Below are 21,579 nucleotides of genomic sequence, written 5' to 3' on the forward strand. Positions count from 1 at the left end.
AGCTAGTGAACCTAATAAGGATCTACTCCTGCAGTCTAATGCCTCCCCCCCCCCAGAAAGAAATCACAAAGATACAGTATAATTACTTCCTAGTTGATGTGGATAGGTGTGCACTGCAGTATGGAACTGCATAAAGAGATACATCTTGCTTTGTTTTGGTGGCAAGCATGAAATTTATTCTTCTATAAAATATTAGTAGAATAAAATTAGAAGTGGGTATTTTTGTTTCATTCCATCTGACTTGTAAAGCCATGTCTGCAAGCCCCAAAAGAGGCCTAAGGATCATCTAGTCAGGGGGGGGGGTAAAATTAGGCATCAAAGATTAGGTATGACAAAGAATACAATGCAGCCGTACTATATGCTGTGGTCAGGCTATCAAAATACCTAAATTCTGTCAATTTTAGAAGAACATGGTAACTATACATAACTACGTTTGTCTCAGTACAGGTACAGACTAATTGGTCAGTCTTCCATACAGTGTGTGGTATCTGGTGAAGGAGTGGTATGGAGTGGTGAAATTCCTATTTGTCAGCGTAAGTAAGACATATATTTCAATCTCAATATGGAGATATTAGCCCTGTGTGGCTCCTTGCTAGAGTCACTGCTCCACGGAACAAGGTAGAAATGAGTAATCTGTCCCTGGACAGCCTTTGAATTTTGGTGGCTTTTAGAGCCCCCTCCACATGACGTCACCTGCATCCCAAAGCTGTCAAAGAGCTGGGTTGAGTTTTGGCCATTTTTAACTTGTGTTGAAGGAAATCGCCATAGCTGGATATACCATCCTCAATAGCATGTTCCACCAGTGAACAACCAGTGAGCAACCAGGGGCAAGCCCATATGGAGGAAGAAAGGCATGTTAGTCTCTGCAACACTGTTCCACTTCCCCTCTCCATTTCCTGCTCTGTGTAAATTTTTTAAAGGTTTGCAACCGCAAACCTACATTGTCTGATAATAAGAGTGCTTCTTAGTGTTTGTTAGAGATTTGTAATGTCTTTTTTGGAGTGTGTAGTTTTCTAACAGGGTGAGATCTTTGGACAGACGAGCTTCATTGAATGACTTCCTTAGAGCAACCTTTTCCCTGAGGCAATCGTTATCAAACTAAGAGGAAGGTTGAGTTGGAGTGGATCTTAGGGGTAGGGCCTTAGATCTGCAGGCCGAGGCAATTTGGTTAAATGTTCTTAGAATCTCAGAAGGGGAGCTGGTTCTAGTAGTATTCTTTCTTAGATTAATCATCTGAGCAGAATTAAGGAAGAGGGTAAATTCAGTGCCAACTTTAGGTGACCATCTAATTCTATTAAAGATCATAGCGTTTTCAAGGGGAGAAAGTTGAGCTTGTTCTGAAGTAATGGTATGAAGGGTTTGGAATGAGAGTTGGAGAGGTAGACGGGCACTTTCAGTGCATGAGTCTATTGACAGAGAATAAACTGATGTAAAAAAATTGAAAGAACATAAGCTATAGTCAAGTACACTCCTACCACGGGTTGTACAAAAAGTAAAGTCCTTTGAACCAGGAAATTGATCAAGGCCATTTAAAACAAGCAGATTGTACACCAAACAGTATTCGATCAATTTGAGACCTGCCCTATTCAGTGTAGCATCCATGGATGACCGGTCGAAGGAAAATTGAAAAGGTATATGATCTTCAGTGTCAATCCCCAGGGAGGAGGCTAGGTCTAAGTTAGAAGTGCCTATGCGAGCATTAAAGTCTCCCATGACAACTAAGTGGGCCGTGTGAAATTGACCTTGTGTACCTACATTGTCAAAGGTAAAATAAAATCTTCTTTAAAGGGTCCATGGTCTTTTTTGGATCAGGCAGGCAAAATACAGCCCCTTTTCTGTTTTCTGGAGGTGGGAAATGAGCTGGGAAAGGGGGGGCAATTGATCAAGCATCCTTCTCCTGATAATACAGGGGTCTAAGCACTATGTTTTTAAGCCAACCATTGAAACAAAGTGTCTTTTTGGACTCCAGGGACCATATTTCACATCTCAGAAATCCACCCAGACAGAAATAAATTCCAAAAAAAATCCCAAAACTGGGAGGGAATGCTATATTGTTCTGGTGTTTTTCCATAGCAACACGGCAGTGTTGATTTTTATTAAAAATGCATCTGTGTTGTGGCATTACCGCACAGCAATGCAGAAGTGCCTTTAAAAAAATAATAATTTCAGGGGTGGTGGGGGGGGGAAAGTTTCAGTCCATGAGAGAACTGCTGTGCTATGATTGGTGGCTTACTGTGATTGACAAGCTAAGGAGCAGAGGTAGAAGTTTGTTTTGCTTTCCCTTGCAGCCTTGTCAGGAGGCAAAAAGTTGTGACAGGGTAGAGGGAAAACGTGGGAGGGGTCTCCCGTAAGGAGGGCTGTAAATGCGAGGTTTATCATCCTGCGTTTGCAAGCAGGAAGCCACTCATGTTTTACCCCTCCATGCGGAAATGGAAGTGTGCTTTAAAGGAAAAGAATCTTAACATTTTTTTTCAGTTTCAATGTTTCCTTCTCACACCACTAGGAGACTATATACACTTGCTACTTCTCTATTGAGGCTACACAGATAATTTCATACATTCTTTTTTATAGTCTTCTCAGAAATTATTTCCTTTTAAAGTTTAATCTTTTTTTCTGACAACCACAGTTGCAACCCACAAAGGCAACTTCCTTAAAATATTTATGGCCTACCTAAATTGTCATAAAACTCTAAGGATCTTATGCAAGAAATGAATAAGATGACCATGTGATTTTTAGTTTATTTTACTATATAATGTTTATTATGGAAAAACAAGCAGGGCACCTATAAGGACTTGGGGTGGGGGGACAGCTTATAGCATTCTTCACTTTATTTTCATAACGATGGAAAAGAATGCTGTAAGCATCCTTGAGTCCCCACTGTGGAGAAAGGCTGGGTATAAATAAATAAATAAAAAAATATAGTTGAAAATGTGATGCAGATAAAAGATACATTGGTGGATTGGAAGAAAAGGAGACAGAGAAAGGAAAGAGAATAATGGGAAAGAGGAAATGGCATGGTAAGAGGGGAACAGGGGAAAATCCCCCCGCCCCAATTGGCAGTCAGTGCTGTATAACTAGTTTTCCTGGTTTCCAGGGAGAGGGAAAAGCTGAAGGGGGCATATAAAGTTAGGTTGTCTGGTGGATGGGAAGAAGAAAGCAGGAAAGGGGAAGAAATTTTGGACTACCTTGGTAGGGAAAGAGGAAATAGTGGAGGATGGGATACAGAGGGAAATGAGAACTCCCCCACAAGTCCTTGCAGTTCACTCACTTGTCAATATATCTAATTCTCAATGCCAAATTTATGGATAATTTAATCCAGCCCCATAGCTATGAATAGACAAGACAGGTCTTTCCTCCAAAAATGCTGAGAGCTGGTCCGCAACAGATCCAGCAATGTTTTTTGCAGGAGAGGACAAACCACTGCCATCTTAAACCCCTTGGGGAACTCCCCAGATGTTAGGGAGACGTTAACAGTCTTCCTCAAGGGGCTTCCTATCCGTTGATCGCTCGACTTGAGCAACCAAGATGGATAGGGATCTAAGAGGCAAGTGGTCTCCCTCACTGACCCCAACAAAAATACATCTGTCACCCAAACAGGGAGGAGGCGGTATCCTTAGCTGGGCCTTCAAGGCATGGTGGTCTGACCATGGGATGAAATTGTGCACCACCAGATCCACCTCTACCCCAGCACCAAAGATCAGAACAAGGGTATGGCCAGCCTGATGGGTGGGGCCCACAACAAATTGCAAGAACTCCAGTGTCACCATGGCCGACACCAGGTCCAGGCCAGTTCCTGGGGATGGCAAGTCCACGTGGATGTTGAAGCCCCCCAGAATCAAAAGTCTAGGCACTTTTAAGTGATAAGGGGGTTTTTTTGGGTGGTTTCCCAGTCAGCCAGCGGTTAGGCAGGAGGGGAAAGCTTTCCCCTCCTCAAAAGGAAAGCATGCCCATGCCCACAGACATTCCTGAGTTGCTCTCGGAAACACATCCCTCCCCTCAGTCAAGAGCTGTTTGAGGCTTCCTTTACAGCAGGCCTGAAATAAGGCGCGGGGGGGGGGGGTGAAATCCTGAGCAAGAGTGGCAATTGGCCCTCAGGAAGCGGAGATTCTACCTTTGTGGCCTTCAGTATGTTGTCAGAAGTATGAATCACATGCTATGTATAAGATGTGGATGATGATTTGTGGCATCCTGTTCCTCTAATACATGTCCTAAATATTTTATTATACCCAAGTATCTTTCAGAACTGTTATATTCACTCTTAATGTGGATCATAATAAATGTAACATTAACCTATTGTTTTCTTTCCTCACCTATTTTTGACCAGGTGTTCACTCAAGTCTTCCTTCAGGAGTAGATGAAAAAGACAGCACTTCAGCAGGTGAGATAATGGGGTGCTTCAGGCTGGTAAGTTTCCAGTGAAGGAAGCAAGTTAGGTCTGGTTGTTGTTTTTAAATCAAGTTTCTAGCCCTTAAGGGAGTGTACAAATCCCTGAACATTTGTGGTTCATTACTTATGAAACCTCAGAACGCTGGGAGGGATTTCCAGAGAATATTGTCCAGGGGTGTTTGGAGCTTTGTATGAATGCCAGAAGGAAAGAAAATCCTGTAAAATTAGCAAACACAGAACCATAGCTCTGTTTATAGGTTGCTACCTTAATTGAGCTCAGTGCCTCCTCCTTTAATTAGATTTCAGAAACCTGTGTAAGGCAATCTTTCCTGTAATGTTTTAGCATGACTTAATTTGTTTGCTGATGAGTTTTGATTACTGATTGAATGTTCTGCAGGTTTGGTTATCTGTTGTTATTATTATTGTTGTTATTATTTCGATTTTTATTTCCCACCATTCCTGAGACCGGCTCATGGTGGGTTACAATCATCCACAAGTAAAAACCCCAATAAAACCCCATTAAAATTTAAATGGGACATAACAATTACAATACATAGATCAACAAACATGGTGGTACAAATCCACTACATCGCCCCCCCCCCCCATAAACATCATCCAATAGGGAAATGGCAAGAGGGGAACCATAGCCCCTGCCGTAGGTAACCCTGGTGCATGGCTGTTGTTGGGCTTAATAGGTTTTTAAAATTTTGGGCAGATGATGTTCTGGTCAGGTTATGCTTATTATTTTAGTAGGGTGGTTTAATGTTGAATAATTAGGAAGTAGTAGAGTTTCTAACTTCCCAATATATATTCTCAAAATAAAACCTAGGTGTTCTTTTCTATATTCCATCTTTAGCACTAAAGTAGAAAATTGAATTATTTCCCCCCAGTATATAATATACTTACTTTCAACATGGCCCCATGTTATGTTATAGTTTAGGTTGAATGCTATTGACTGCATAGTCACCTTCAAGGGGAGATTTGATAAACATCTGGAGCAGAGGTCTACCAATGGATATTAGCTACAAGGTATAGATAGAAGACTGTCTGGGGCAGTGATGCTCTGTATTCTTGGTGATTGAGTAGCAACAGCGAGAGGAATTCTGGAGTTCTAGCCCCACTGGTAGACTAACAAATAACAAAAACCCAACCTGAAATACAAGCGAGAACAAAAAAGATTAGGGATAAAAATCAATTTTAGAAAAATATAAACTGTTTATAGGAGCTCAAATGTTTAAAAACCATACAAGAATGTCTGTTTGGCAGCACAAAACATCTAAGTTCATACACCAATAGTGCCAAATATATTCTGCCAATTAAGATCAAAAACTTATTTGGTATTATTAGTGTACGCATTTAAATGTTTTATGTGTGCCTAACAGACATTAAAGAGCCTCTTGTGGTGCAGAATGGTAAGGCAGCAGAAATGTTGTCTGAAAGTTCTGCCCATGAAGCTGGGAGTTCAATCCCAGCAGCTGGCTCAAGGTTGACTCAGCCTTCCATCCTTCCGAGGTTGGTAAAATGAGTACCCAGCTTGCTGGGGGGGTAAACGGTAATGACTGGGGAAGGCACTGGCAAACCGCCCCGTATTGAGTCTGCCATGAAAACGCTAGAGGGCGTCACCCCAAGGGTCAGACATGACCCAGTGCTTGCAGAGGGGATACCTTTATCTTTTTTTAACAGACATTCTTTTATGGTTTTTAAATATCTGAGCTCCCATAACAAACAGTGTATATTTTCCAAAATTGATTTTATCCCTAACCTTTTTTGTTCTCCTACTAGTAGTCTGCCTGATGACACTTGTGTTTTGACCACTGTATGACACAAAGTGTTGTCCTGGATGGGCCATTGGCCTGAGTCAGCACAGCTTCTCTCTTATGATCTTACATTCTGAAAACATGTTTACTAAATCTAAGTCAAAAGTAATATGATACATAAGGTCATACTTTGTTTAGAACAGATTTTTTTTCTGAGAAATATTCTAGAAAATCTACATTAATAATGGATATCAAAGAAAACAAGTATTATTGCAGGCAGTCTTGATCCAGCTACATTCAGCAGATTAATTCATTTAGAACATAAAAGTAATATGAAATACCTCAACATTTGTTTGCTAAATGTAACTCAAACAATATAGTAGATCAGGGCATGCCCTGTCAAGAACAAAAAAAAATCTAGGAAATTTTCCAGAAAACCCACATCATTGATAAATATCAAAGAAAAGAAGCATTATTGCAGTCAGTTTTGATCCAGTTACATTCAGCAGATTAACTCTATGCATCTTCACTAACATTCTTCACTAACAACAGCAAGGATTTAGGTATTTTCTATGTTCTCAAGCTACGACTTTTATGAAATAAGTAGGCTTCAGAGCCTGCTCATAAGACCAGGCTTTGAAAGGGGGGGCCGCGGTGGCAGGTGTGGTCTGCGGGGCCGAGGAAGGCTTTCCCGGCCACCTCCCACCCCCGCTGGCAAAGCTTAAGGGCTCCCCAGCCCCGCAGAGGTGGCAGGCGCACTCCGTGGGGCCTGGGAAGGGTTTTCCCCCAGGGGGGGCCCACCATCCCCCGGCGATGCATAAGGCCTCACCAGGCCCACAGAGGTTGCGGTCACAGCCGGCAGACCTGGGGAAGGCTTCCACGGTGCCCTCCTTCCCCCTCCCCCCGGTGAAGCGTAAGGCCTCTCTGGGGCCTCCTTTCCCCCTTGTGAAGCATCGTGGTTGCCCCCACCCCAGGGCACTAATCTGTGTCCTGGGGGACATCAGGGGCTCGCTGTGGACAATGGCAGCAGAGAGCCCCTGATAGCTGGGTGGGCAGGAGTAGCCAGGCCCCATGAGGGAGGCGGGTTGGGAGGTGCTTCATGCCACCCAGCTGGCTGGAATGCTTGTCACTCCGGTTGAGGGCCCAATTGGAAGACACTTCGCACCTTCCAATTGTCCCCTCACCCAGGCTGGATCTGCCTACTCTCTGCCCACCTAGGGCTTAATGAAATATGAAGACCGCTCAGCAGTTTACAGATAAAGTAATAACTTAATCTTTCTCCTAGGAAGACGATGTCCTGTTCCGAATGTAGAGAATGGCAGAATTGCAGGAGAAATTGATCTTCGACTTGGTACTCAAATCACCTTTATCTGCGATGAAGGGTGAGCAGAAGGTTACCTACAAGATCAGTTTCTATGAGTGTAAGGACTTTAGGTCTGTTCTTCTCAGATTTGGCAATAGTAGCTCACTTTGGGGAGTCCATTAGTACAATTTTAGAGTAAGGAATAGAATTAGCACTTAAGTAATTTAATAGGTGAGTTATCAACAGGGTTCTTTCCGCAGCCTCCATGTAGAGTTTGGAAGCTGATAAAATGTCAACATATGACTTCTAGCGTGCAAATGGTAGTCACAAATTTTTATGCTGCATTTCATAGGGTTTGTACTGACATTCTGTATTGTTCTCTCAATATACTTTTGTCTGACAGGTGGTCAGTCAGGTGTTGCATTAAAATCATAGAGTTAGAAGGGACTTCAAGGGTCATCTAATCCAACCCCCTGCACAATGCAGGAAGCTTAGTAAATTGTTATAATTTCATTCTCAGCTATGATTCATGTCATGTGGTCATACTTGTAAACTTCTTGAGATAAAAAGAAAATGTGAAAATAAATACTAATATTCTTGTGAGGATTGAACAGGGTAATTAGCGCATTTCCCATGTTCATTATTCAGTCTCTCGACTGGCAGACTGACCAACTTTCTGCAGTACAATATGGGTTGTGCTTGCACATGAGTGCACAGTTATTGGCTAGAGTCTATGAATTCACTGATAAATATATGATCTATCCTCCCCCACCTCCCTTCCCATTTTGAAACCTATTTTAAAAACTTGTTCTTTTCAAAACATTGTTATGAGTCTCTTTAAGACCTTGAAGTTAAAGAACCAAATCTCCTGAGTCTGTAGATGCATTCTACTACTCCTGCATCCTAGTGGGTGCAAATGATAAGTGAGCATGCTGCAACCTTTCTTACAGTTGTCACTTACAAAGATAAATGAAAGAACTACCCACTTTTCCATAAAGCTTTGTTTCATTCTTTGACAACTGAAAGCATACGGGTGAACCCAGATGCTCCTGCTTCCTTCCTTCCTTCCTTCCTTTCTTCCTTCCTTCCTTCCTTCCTTCCTTCCTTCCACAGCAATTCTTAAATCAAGGACAAAAGAAAGTCTTTCCAGGCAAGTGAATATTTCATCTTAAAGTGGGAAAGTCCAGTCAAATCAAGGTTTTAAAGGTCCAGCAAAAAGGAATTTTCTGGAAGCATAGATTTTCCTCAGCTTTGTCAGTAACCTTGTATGACAAATGGAGTTGACAGCCAGTAGCGAACTCCTGAGACAGTATTCTGTATTTTCCTACATGTGCTCTAATATGTAAAACTCTCTCCCTATTAGACACAGAGTGATAGGCCACAATGGAGCTCGGTGTGTGTTGCATAACAACCAAGTTGTTTGGGATCATGATCCTCCACATTGCCAAAGTAAGATAATCTTTTCATCAAGGTCTTTCTTGAAGTATCTCACAGTGACACTCATATTCAAGCTGCTAAGAATCCCAGTGTTCAAAACCTTTCCATGGGGCCCAAGCCTCACAGAGACATAACTCCAAATCCACATATATTGTCTCTGCCATCCCTCCTTCTCCTTCCTCCAAGTGGACATTAATTACTGATGTGGTGTGATGAACCTACCACAATAGTTTACCAGCTCATTTCAGCGGTTGCGTTTAGAAGGTATTAGAAAGATACCAACTCCTTGAGCTAGCTGAGCTAGCATAATGGTGACTTAGATTCAAAAACCCTGTCTGCCATGAAACGTATTAGGTGAATTTAGGCCACTCACATACCTGTTGAGCAGGATTGTTGGGGATGAAATGAAGTAGTGACAACCATATATATTGGCCCAGACAGTTTTGGGACAGTTGAAGGGCTTGGTTTAACTTGAATAGCCTTTCTCAGCTTTTTTACTGTTGAAAAACTCCTAAAACATCCTTCAAGCTTTGAGAAACCCGGAAGTACTGCAATCATGCAGAGTATGCTTAGGTAGCATACTTGTGTACATGCCCATCCGGGACCTCTCCCCTTCTCACCCCCTCTAGGCCTATCATTGGTCATTTTGAGAGGGGCAGTAGTGCACACAAAAGCTCATACTTCGGTTTCAAATTTGTTGGTATTAAAGGTGCAACTGGACTCTGCTATTTCAGACCAACATGGCTACCCATTTCAATTTTAAAAATGTATAAAAAATTCTCATCCATGCAGGAAATCTTCCAAGGCCTCCAGAAATCCCAGGGCTTCACAAAGCCTGATCTAGAAGAAAGTTTACTTCTCAATCTGTTGGCCATTTGTAAATGAAAAATTTAGCCCAAATACTGTATTGTACTTTGCAACTAAACCCCTTAAAATGTCTCATCTCCCCAGGAATTCCTTGTTATCCTCCTCCTAACATTGCCAATGGTAGATATGAGGAGCTGTATGACTATGTGTATGGCTCAGCAGTAACATACCGGTGTGACAGTCCGTTCTCTCTGATTGGAAGCAGCACAATTGTGTGTATATATGACATGAACCAGAATGGAAAGTGGAGTGCACCTGCGCCTGAATGTAGAGGTGATGGAAATGCATGTTTATATTTTGCTTGCTATGAGCTCATTTGTTTTCCCTGTAAATAACTGTTGGGTGGCATTGGAAATAGCTGGCAGCAGTGCAGTCCCCCAAGCACAGTACTACTGACCAACTTCCTGTCATTTCAGTGATGCTTGTGTGAGAGATCCAATGAAAGTTGTGCAGGAACAGTGCTAAAGGGGAAGTCCTTGTCTTTCTGTACACCCTGCTAAAATATATTTGGATGGAGTGCTTCAGCACTGCCATGATACTTTATGATGATGGCATTGTTGTACATTTCTCTGAAAGCGGTACCTTTGATCTGTTTATTTTGGTGGAACAATGTAACTTTTATTTAGCTGAACTACCATATGGTGAAAGCAAGCCACAGTGGTGAGAATGACCAGGCGAATTCTACTGGAGTTGTTTCCAAATAAATGAACTTCAGATCACAAACTGGGCCTTGATCCTTAGTATGATATCTTGCAGTCATATTTTTTTAGCAGCATCAGGGATATAAGTACTGTTAGGTCTTCTGCTTTGAAATAAACTTAAGCATATTGAGTGGGTGCAGCTTAGCTTTTCAACAATGTTCTGTCTTCGCCAGTGTAGTGTAGTGGTTAAAGCCAACGTGGAGCAGTAGTTAAAGAGCAGTGAACTCTAATCTGTAGAACAGGGTTTGATTCCTCGATCCTCCTCTACACACTGCCAGCTAGATGATCTTGTCTAGCCACGGTTCTCTTAGAGCTGTTCTCACAGATCAGTTCTTAATATTCTCTCAGCTCCACTTATCTCACAGAGTTTCTGTTGAGGGGAGAGGAAGGGAAAGGTGTTTGTAAGCCGCTTTAGGACTACTTTGGGTAGTCAAAAGTGGGGCATAAAACACCAACTTTTCTTTTCTTCATTGTCTTTGTTTATATTGAGTACAATAGCTCTTATATTCAAATTTCATCTTGAGTTTCTTTCTTTTGCAAACAAAAAGACAAGCATAGCTGCTAATGAAGTAAGAGAATTGTTCTTGATGGTTTTGGAGAATTGCTCCCCAATTTCTTCTTTGGTGTAAATATTTCTTATTTAATGCTGCCCTTCTTTTTCCAGTGGTGACATGTAAGACGCCTGATGTCCCAAATGGATTAATGAGAACTTCATATAGGATTTCTTATAGTTATCAGGACAGAATACTTTTTGACTGTAAACCAGGATTTAAGCTAAAAGATAACAGAGGTGATAGTACATGTGAAGCTGATAGTACTTGGCAGCCTCCTCTTCCAGAATGTGTCTTGGGTAAATATTTCATATATTTCAACCAGTATTTGTACAGGAAAATAAGCTGCTTTGGGTAGTGAAGAGTGGTGTATAATAAAACAGCTCTTCTTCTTAACTGTCTGCCTTTATACTGAGAGTACAGTAGCTCTTATCTTGAACATCTAAATAAAACAGTAAGAGGGTGCTGGGAGGAGTTAGGACTTATCGCCAACCAATCAGGTAGGCTGTCCCGGCTGTTCTATCCCTGATCGGCCACCTGTCCAATGAACAGCCAATCAGGAATGATGTTCTGCCCTTGGCCACATCCCCCTCCAACTTCTTCCATATGGAAGAAGTACCAGCCCAGTAAGCCGGAGCTGGGACTGACTCCCAGTGGCGGGGAGGAGGGAGCCCCTACTAGTGCTTGCTGAAGGTGAATAGAAGACCCCACTTCCTTTTCTTTGTGGAACATAGAGCTTTGCTGTACAGGGGGACACTTTATCACTTGTACATTTACTCGCCTTGTTTTTTGCACTGCAGACAGAACTTCCTCCGGACACAGTGTCACCTCTGTTTTTGGTAGTCAGGCACCATCCTTAACAGTTCCCACTTATACCAGTGCTCTACCCACACTCCAAACAGAGTTAGCCTGGGAGAAGCTGCTCGCAATACTACAAGAAATTAAGGACATGGTAAACATAAAAAGTAAGTATATTTATGAACTTAGGCCAGAGATGCACACCAGTGTGCTCCTTTCTTACTTGTCATTTCCCTTTATAAACAGCAAAATCATTGGAAGAACGCCTGGATGGGTTAGAAAAGAAAGTGGACAAAGTCATACATGAACTCAGGTCCTGCTGCCAACAGCCTAAAGAAAGGTTGGAGGAGGAAGAAGAGCAGTGATGCTAACTATAGATGTGCTAACTGTTGGACACGTTCCTGGCAGTAAGCCACAAAACATGTGTAGAATTGTTTAGGACTGCTCTGCAAATGTATTTTGTTGATAATAAACTATTGTTGGGATAGAGCAGTCACTTGTTGCAGGTTAAATACTAAGATCATGGCCCTGGGCCTATTTAAGTAGCTATTAATTCTGCAAGACATGGAAGGGAATAGTTTCTATAGTGTGGTATTGCCATGAATAAAATCTAATATTTTTTAACAAAAAAAGAAAGAACCATTCTGAGTTTGTAGTATTATACTGCATAACGTTATCCTCTTGTTAAAGTCTAGAAGTGCATCAAACCTTAAAATTCAGGAGAATTGACATTTTGTTCTTTGTGGAGAAAAGCTGAAATACTGACATAGATATAAGGATAAGAACTTTAAAATAAACAGGGGAAGAAATTATAGCTCTCGTACTGCTATTTTGACTATAATAAATTAGCTTTATTAAATTATTTTTAAAATATCACTTCAATAAATGTCTGCTTTATGAATGTCAATCATTGAGTGATCTCTTCAGTCTTGATATAGTAATAAAGGTAAAGGTAAAGGTATCCCCTGTGCAAGCACCGAGTCATGTCTGACCCTTGGGGTGACGCCCTCTAGCGTTTTCATGGCAGACTCAATACGGGGTGGTTTGCCAGTGCCTTCCCCAGTCATGACCGTTTACCCCCCAGCAGCAAGCTGGGTACTCATTTTACCGACCTCGGAAGGATGGAAGGCTGAGTCAACCTTGAGCCGGCTGCTGGGATCGAACTCCCAACCTCACGAGCAAAGCTTTCAGGCGGCTGCCTTACCACTCTGCGCCACAAGAGGCTCTTGATATAGTAATAAAAACGTGATATTGTGGGGGACTGAGTCATCAAAACATAATACAGACACACACTGTTCAGAAAAACATAAACCATTACCTGGTAGAAATATGTCAAATTTTGGCCCTCTCTTTCTGTATTTATTGTTACATTTATTGACTGTCTTCTATCTGAAGACTCAAGACAGCTCACAACGATATAAATAATATAGAAAATAAAATATAATTTAGGAATTGAAATAACTAAATAGATTTAAAAACACTGAAACCGAAATCAGACACTAAATTGCCCAGTTCTCTTATTCCTATAGGAGAAAGTGGGGTGAGGGTCATCGAATCCTAGCTGAAGTCTAATTTGGTGGGTTTCCGGCAGGGAGGCATTGTTTTGGCCCACATACTATAAGTAACACACATGACAACACCAGAATAGTGCATTTATGGCAATGGTCCCCAACCTTTTTATCACCGGGGACCACTCAATGCCTTTTACTGAGGCCCGGTGGGGGGGGGACCACTCAACGCCTTTTACTGAGGCCCGGTGGGGGGGGGTAGTTTACTCCTCTACTCTCAACCACTGCCCTAACGCTGATCGCTATGGTAATGTTTAAACATCCCTTCAAAATAAGATACAGACATGCCACAACAATGAAGTGTGTTGTAAAGGGCTGGGGGGGGGGGGTGAAGTAAAGGGCTGGGGGGGGGAAGGCATCCTTCGGGGCCCACCTCCAATTAGTCCAAGGACCACAAGTGGTCTGCAGCCCACAGGTTGGGGATCGCTAATTTATGGGACAGAAACTCCACTGACCTCTGCAATTAAAATGTTTCTGAGGGAATCATGTGCTGATGGAGTCTGAACTGGCCAAAACTGAAAGAGAAAGAGATCTTAGGATGGAGTAGGATGGCTAAATGGGAATATGTATTTGGCAGTAGGACATAAGACAAAATCCATGCTGTGAATTCTTAGGAAAGGGATTGAAAATAAAGCTGCCAATATACTGATGTTCCTGTCTGTTTGTGTGCATACACACAAGGAAGTGCCTCATTTGGAATACTATCTACTAGACATGTGCACTAAAAAAAAAATCCGGACCACGTCAGTTTCGGAAGAACCTTCTTCAGTCTGTTAAAAGACCGTCCGAAGCAGCTGCTTCACAATTGGCTTCAGATGTCTCTGAAGCACTTCAATGACGCCATTGACTTTAATGGGGAATTTAAGGTTTCCACTGTCTCCATGGCCTGTGAGGGGGAGGGGAAGGTTAGAGGCTCCAAACTTTCAGGGTAGCTTCAGGAGCCTCTTCTCCAACTCCGCTCCAAGTTTCAAAAAGGTTGACCCAGGCGGTCCAATTCTAGAGGCTCCCAAAGAGGGTGCCCCCATCCTACCTCCATTATATCCAATTATGAGAATAAAGAGACTAATGAGCTGCCACTGTTCTATTGGGTCAGCGTGGGATGCCCCACCATTACCCGTGTACACACGGGGAGGGGCTTCCCCTGCATATGCGGTCTGCCTCACCTCAATGGCCACATGCACAACGCATGGCAGGGGGGGCAGGGGGCACAGGCCCTCACCGCTCACTGGCAGGGAAGCAGCATGCCTCCCTCTCACCATGGTGAGGGCAAAAGGCATTCCTGTAGGGCCCGGCTCCTCCGATTATGCATGAGGCCAGCCCAACATAGCCCTCGCAGGTCTGGGAATGCAGAAGAATCCGCTTTCCCTTACCATGGGCCTTCCGAGGCCCGAGGTTTCTTCTTGCATTTTACGTGAGCTCTACGGCTTGCCAATTTGGGAGAGGTTTTCCCATTTGAGGGTGGCTTTTGGTGGCTGAGGGGCCTAGATTTGACCTCTAGGGCCCTTTGTTACTCTAGAAGGGAAAACCTAATTGGGCACCCCATGAAGAACCAAGCAGTGCCCCTCAGGCCAACAGCAGCAGCAAACCAGAGCAGAGTAGCAGGCCACCCACTCAGGGAACAACAGCTCCCAAAATGGGCAAACACCACCACCACCACAACAGCAACGAGAAGAATGGATTAAAACTTTAAGTGGTAACAACTACAGCACCCCAATAAGAACCAAGTACAACAAGTAGTGCCCCCCAGGACACAACAGCACTTAATCAGCAGCACACCACCAGACCAGTGCAGAGAAAAAAGAAGAAATAAACACCAGGAGAAAAAAACAACAACAGTGAATCACAAGCATTCCCAAACTAAAACCCACCCACAGAAACACAAAGAATAGTTTGGTTTAAAAATAAGAACTGAAGTCAAGTAAAGTGTGATTAAAAGTGAAAAGAAGAAAAGTGAGAAAGGAAAAGGGGAAAAATCAGAAATAGTCCCTCAGGCAAACCATTTGATATCTTCTCCAGTAATGAAGATCCTCCAAGGTTCAGCACAGCAGCCAGCCAGGAATCAGACTCAATGAATCTCCTCTACCAGAACAGCAGGTCAGTGAGGCAGCAGCCAACCTCTTGGCCAAAAAGGAAAAAAAATCTTCTGTGAAGGGCCAATAAATGTTTCTCCCACCCAAACTTGCCTCCCTATAGGCTAAGCTTCCCCCCTTACTTACCTTGCTTTACTTTGCAACAAGCAAGCTGCAAGACCATGTCATTGCAATGCATTTGCAGATGCTGGGCTCCTACATTGAACTGCCCCCCTCCCCCTGAGAAGCCCATGCAAAGGTGGGGACACAGAACAGCCCGTTTCCCTTTAAACTTTAGCAAGCTGCAAGACCTCATCATTGCAGATGCAAAATACACCGTAATGATTGGTTGGGCTCCTACAGCCTCTCTCCCCCCTCCTCTTTGACCTGGAAAAGCCCCCCCCCCCAGGGGGAGCAGGAACACAGAGCAGCAAAGGTAAGGTAGTTCCTGCCTATCCGTTTCCTTTTACACTTTAAACAGCCATCCGAAGTGCTGGAGCGCATTGGAGCGCAATCCAGGCAGCCATGCTTCGTCTGTTTTTATGGGGATTTTTGCTCCAGACCGTATTTGGCCGGTCTGTTTCTGAAGCAGCCATGCTTCAAAGATTTTTCAGCCAGAGTGGTCTGAAGTGCACATGCCTTCTATGTACCATTCTGGTTAACATATTAAAAATAGATATTGTGGATACAGAAAAATACAATAATTGAGGGGTTACATCATCTTTCCAATCAGGAAAGGCTAAAGCATCTGCATCTTTCCAGTTTAGAAAAGGAAGGTCCACTTATATTTTTTCATTGTCCCATGATTCTAGAATTTGGGTAAACTCCATGAACAGGATGAGCAATTCAGGACCATTAAAAAGAACTATTTCTTTACTCTAGAAGTATGAAATTTTTGGCATTTACTGCCAGTGGATGTAATGATAGTCACAAGCATAGACTGTTTTTAGAGGAATTAGGTAGATCCATGGAAGATCATGGAAGGTCTATCAATAGTTATTAGCCATTGTGACTAAAGGGAATCGCTATATTCCAAGACAGCAAGTCTTTGAATACCAGTGCTAGGAGATATCAGCAAGCTCTTGGGTTCTATGCCCTGTTTTAGGCCTATGGCCACTGTATGAAAAAGGGTTATCTGTATGTTTATGATCTAGCAGGACTGTGTTATGGACCATGTAGTGTAAAATTCACAAGACCACAACAAGGACAGCTAAGCAGCAAGAGGATTTATTTAGAATAACTCTTTGCAAGCATGGAGAGAAAGCCCATTGGTATGTTCTCAGAAGTCTGCATAAGTGCAGTTCATTTTTAAGACCTTGATACGTCATCATGAGGTATCCTGACACTCACTCCCTCACTGTCCCTTTGACCAAGGGCGTACAATCTTACCTATCACAGATAGCTATATATTATATATATATTAATTATTATTATTATTATATTATATTACAATTTTCTCTGTATCAAGGAGTACATTTCATAGAATCATAGAGTTGGAAGGGGCCATACAGGCCATCTAGTCCAACCCCCTGCTCAACGCAGGATCAGCCCTAAGCATCCTAAAGCATCCAAGAAAAGTGTGTATCCAACCTTTGCTTGAAGACTGCCAGTGAGGGGGAGCTCACCACCTCCTTAGGCAGCCTATTCCACTGCTGAACTACTCTGTGAAAAATCTTTTCCTGATATCTAGCCTATATCGTTGTGCTTGAAGTTTAAACCCATTACTGCATGTCCTCTCCTCTGCAGCCAACAGAAACAGCATCCTGCCCTCCTCCAAGTGACAACCTTTCAAATACTTAAAGACGGCTATCATGTCCCCTCTCAACCTCCTTTTCTCCAGGCTGAACATTCCCAAGTCCCTCAACCTATCTTCATAGGGCTTGGTCCCTTGGCCCCAGATCATCTTCGTCGCTCTCCTCTGTACCCTTTCAATGTTATCTACATCCTTCTTGAAGTGAGGCCTCCAGAACTGCACACATTACTCCAAGTGTGGTCTGACCAGTGCCGTATACAATGGGACTATGACATCTTGTGATTTTGATGTGATGCCCCTGTTGATACAGCCCAAAATGGCATTTGCCTTTTTTACCGCTGCATCACACTGCCTGCTCATGTTTAGTTTACAATCCACAAGTACCGCAAGGTCTCGTTCACACACAGTGTTACCTAGAAGCGTATCCCCCATCCAGTAGGCATGTTTTTCATTTTTCTGACCCAGATGCAGAACTTTACATTTACTCTTTATTAAATTGCATCTTGTTCTCATTTGCCCATTATTCCATTGTGTTCAGATCTCGTTGAACTCTGTCTCTATCTTCTGGAGTATTTGCCAGTCCTCCCAATTTGGTGTCATCTGCAAACTTGATGAATAGTCCCTCCACCCCCTTATCAAGATCAGTAATAAATATGTTAAAAAGTACCGGGCTGAGCACCGAGCCCTGAGGTACCCCACTACTTACCTCTCTCCAGTCTGATGAAACACCATTGACAACTCTTTGAGTGCGGTTCTCTAACCAATTCCCTATCCACTTAAATATCTGAAAATCCAGATTGCAGTCCTTCAACTTATCCATCAGAACATCATGGGGAACCTTGTCAAAAGCTTTACTAAAATCCAAGTCAACGACATCAACCGAATTTCCCCGATCCAGCAAACCTGTTACTTGGTCAAAAAAGCAAACCAGGTTGGTCTGGCAGGACCTGTTGGAGACAAATCAATGCTGACTACCTTGGATCACCAAATTGTCCTCCAGATGTTTGCAGATTGCTCCCTTTAATATCTGCTCCATTATCTTCCCCACAACAGAGGTCAGACTCACTGGTCTGTAGTTTCCCGGGTCATCCTTCCTCCCTTTTTTGAAGATCGGAATAACGTTTGCTCTCTTCCAGTCCTCCGGGACATCTCCAGTCCTTAAAGAGGTCCTGAAGATGATGGACAAGGGCTGTGCAAGTTCTCTGGAAAGTTCTTTGAGCACTCTCGGGTGCATTTCATCCGGACCATGGGATTTGAACTCATCCAGTGCAGCTAAATGCCTCTCGACAACCTCTCTATCCATGTTAACCTGCCACCCAGACACTATCCTTTGGCTATGGCCATCTCTAGATGTGCCTAAACACTTTGACCTGTGGGAAAAAAACAGATGTAAAATAGGCACTCAGCCTTTCTGCTTTCTCTGCATCCTCCGTTAGAGTTTGTCCATCCGCACCCAACAGTGGGCCTATTGCCTCCTTTACTTTACATTTGCTCCTCACATAACTGAAAAATCTTTTCTTGTTACAATGGGCTTCCCTGGCCAGTCTTAGCTCACTCTCAGTTTTGGCCTTTCTGATGATTGATCTACAGTGCCTAGTAACCTGTAGGTATTCTTCTTTAGAGCTTTGTCCTTCCCTCCATTTCCTGAACATTTTCCTTTTCTTTCTTACTTCCTCTTGAAGTTCTCTGTTCATCCAAATAGGCTTCTTAGAGCTCCTGCAGTGTTTTCGTTTTTCTGGGATAGTCATTGATTGAGCATGCAATAGCTCTTGTTTGAGTAGCACCCACCCTTCACATGCTCCCTTCCCTTCCAGCATTCTTGTCCATGGTATGACACTCATCATGTCTCTGAGTTTATTAAAGTTTGCCCTACGAAAATCCAACATCCGTGTCTGGCTACAAGCTTCCTTGGCTCCCCATCTCAAAAGGAATTCTATGAGGACATGGTCACTTCCCCCTAGGGTCCCCACCTCCTTCACCTCATCCACCAACTCTTGCCTGTTGGTCAGTATTAAGTCCAGTATGGCTGAACCTCTTGTGGGTTCATCTACCATTTGATAAATTAAATTGTCAGCCAGGCAGGTCAGAAACTTGCATGACTGAGGACGCTTTGCAGAGTTTGTTTCCCAGCACACATCTGGGAAATTGAAGTCACCCATGATGACAAGGTCCTGCCGCTTGGATATTTTCTCAAGCTGCTCACAAAGTGCAGCATCCACATCCTCTCGTTGGTCAGGCGGTCGGTAGCAGACACCAACCACCACACTGTTTGTTTTCCCCTCACTTATTTTCACCCAGATGCTTTCCACTGTAGATATGCTCTCCTTCACTAGAATTTCCTGACAGGTAAGCCCTTTCCTCACATACAGTGCCACTCCTCCACCTCATCGATCTATTCTGTTTTTTCTGAACAGTTCATATCCATCCACCATTACATTCCAGTCATGAGAATCATTCCACCAAGTTTCTGTGATGCCTACTAGATCATACCTTTCCATCAGCATGAGAAGTTCCAGCTCTTCCTTTTTATTGCCCATGCTTCGGGCGTTAGTATAAAGACGTCTGAATCCTTTTACTTTTGGTTCCCTATGAGCTGGCCTTGCCGGTTGGGCTGCCTCCGATCGTTTTCCTTCCATACACTCCCTATGTTGATCGTCTCCTTCCCCTAGCGGCTTTAGTTTAAAGCTCTCCTGATGAATCTCCCCAGGTTCCTGCCAAACACATTCTTCCCCAGTTTCGATAAGTGCTGTCCATCAGGTGCTAGTAGGCCTTCCTCAAGAAAGCCTATCCCATGGTCCCAGAAACCAAATCTCTCCTGCCGGCACCAACTACGCAGCTCCATTATCTTCCTCTCCCGACGCATTCCTCTTCCCTTGACAGGCAAGACTGAAGAGAATACCACTTGTGCCCCCATTTGCTTGAGCTTCCTCCCCAGATCTTGATAATCTTTTTTAATAGGAGCGATGGTATTCAGGGACATGTCATGTGTTCCCACATGGACCATCACAAATGGGTAGCGATCCTTTTAAGGTATACATTTCCTTTTAAGGTATACATTTCCTATTTTGAAGCAAGCACATGTATAGATATAATGCAGCTGTTTCTATATCCTGTCTCGATAACAACAGTAAGACTATTTCAAGCCTAGCCTTGCACACGTGGCATTTCTTCAGCCATTCATGAACTTAAAATGAACTATGGATAAAGTATGGCTAAACTGTGTGTGCATGGCCAAACTGTGTTCCACAAATCTATATAATCCATAGCAACTGTTAGAGGGATTCTGATCTACCACAACATCTTTTACATTAAACAATGTAATCTCTAAGTGAATTATAAACATTTCTGAAGCAGGCAGTGGCATTCAGCATTCTTCGTGGAGTTTGGGTTCATCATTCGTGCAAAGTATACTTCAAGGAGTTGTTTAACATCTGGATGCACTGAGATAAGTATGGAGCAACTTCAGTACTACTGATTCTGCAACTGCCAACTGATGAAGCATGGCAGGTGTAGACGGATTAGGAAATGATGTGACAGGAGTAGCTGCAGAAGATAGGGGGGGCAGTTGATCAGGAGCGGTTCCTGCTATCCGCCTGTCAGTAGGAGTGCATCAACAGAATGGGTGGTGATTTCCATGTGAGTCAGCATTTCAGAGGTGTGTCTGTCTTCCTTCCTAAGCTATGTGTGGCTACTTAATACGGTACAAATGATCACAAATATTGCCTTGACTGGAAGAGTTCTACATGTAAGGAAGCAAAAATATTATTTTTAAGTATCTAGCAAATTGGAGAAGCCCTTTTCATGGTTTTAGTGAAACAGATTATGATCTGGAGAAGAAGCAGAATCCCCTTCACTGCTAAAGTGAAATTGACAAAATATTATGTAACATCTGCATGGATAAACTAGAGTAGCGATCCCCAACCTGTGGGCCGCGTACCACATGTGGTCCTTCGACTAATTGGAGGTGGGCCCCGAAGGATGCCTTCTCCCCCCCCCCAGCCCTTTACAACACACTTCGGGTGTCATTGTCTCCCATCACTCCCAGATGGGACTATCTCGTTGCAGAGAAACAAGCTCAGGGTTCCCATTGATTTGTCATTGTCATGAGTTAAAATTTCCATGAAAATAAAATGTTCCTTATGTTCATTGTTGTGGCGTGTCTGTATCTTATTTTGAAGGGATGTTTAAACTACCCCCCCCCCAACCAGGCCTCAGTAAAAGGCATTGAGTGGTCCCCGGTGATAAAAAGGTTGGGGACCACTGAACTAGAGCACTCAATGGAATGGAAATCCCACACTATGGCTGCACTGATGTCTGTTTTTGGCAGATACACAAAGGATTCATAAGAACACATGTCATAATTAAATTATTTATTATTAAATTATTTAT

The 21,579-nt window shown here is 43.1% G+C and overlaps 1 protein-coding gene across 1 annotated transcript in view; it reads left to right on the plus strand.

Moving 5' to 3' along the window:
* LOC143836671 (complement receptor type 1-like) overlaps positions 1-21,579 on the plus strand; it is a 101,091-nt gene that overhangs the window by 24,027 nt on the left and 55,485 nt on the right. The window contains exons 15-21 of the mRNA XM_077336218.1: positions 448-533; positions 4,325-4,378; positions 7,429-7,525; positions 8,810-8,895; positions 9,835-10,023; positions 11,116-11,301; positions 11,803-11,967. Coding sequence (XP_077192333.1) covers positions 448-533; positions 4,325-4,378; positions 7,429-7,525; positions 8,810-8,895; positions 9,835-10,023; positions 11,116-11,301; positions 11,803-11,967 — 863 coding nt within the window. The remainder of the gene's footprint in view (positions 1-447; positions 534-4,324; positions 4,379-7,428; positions 7,526-8,809; positions 8,896-9,834; positions 10,024-11,115; positions 11,302-11,802; positions 11,968-21,579) is intronic.

Source organism: Paroedura picta, chromosome 4 (genome assembly GCF_049243985.1).
Source record: "Paroedura picta isolate Pp20150507F chromosome 4, Ppicta_v3.0, whole genome shotgun sequence".
Taxonomy (NCBI): Eukaryota; Metazoa; Chordata; class Lepidosauria; order Squamata; family Gekkonidae; genus Paroedura; species Paroedura picta.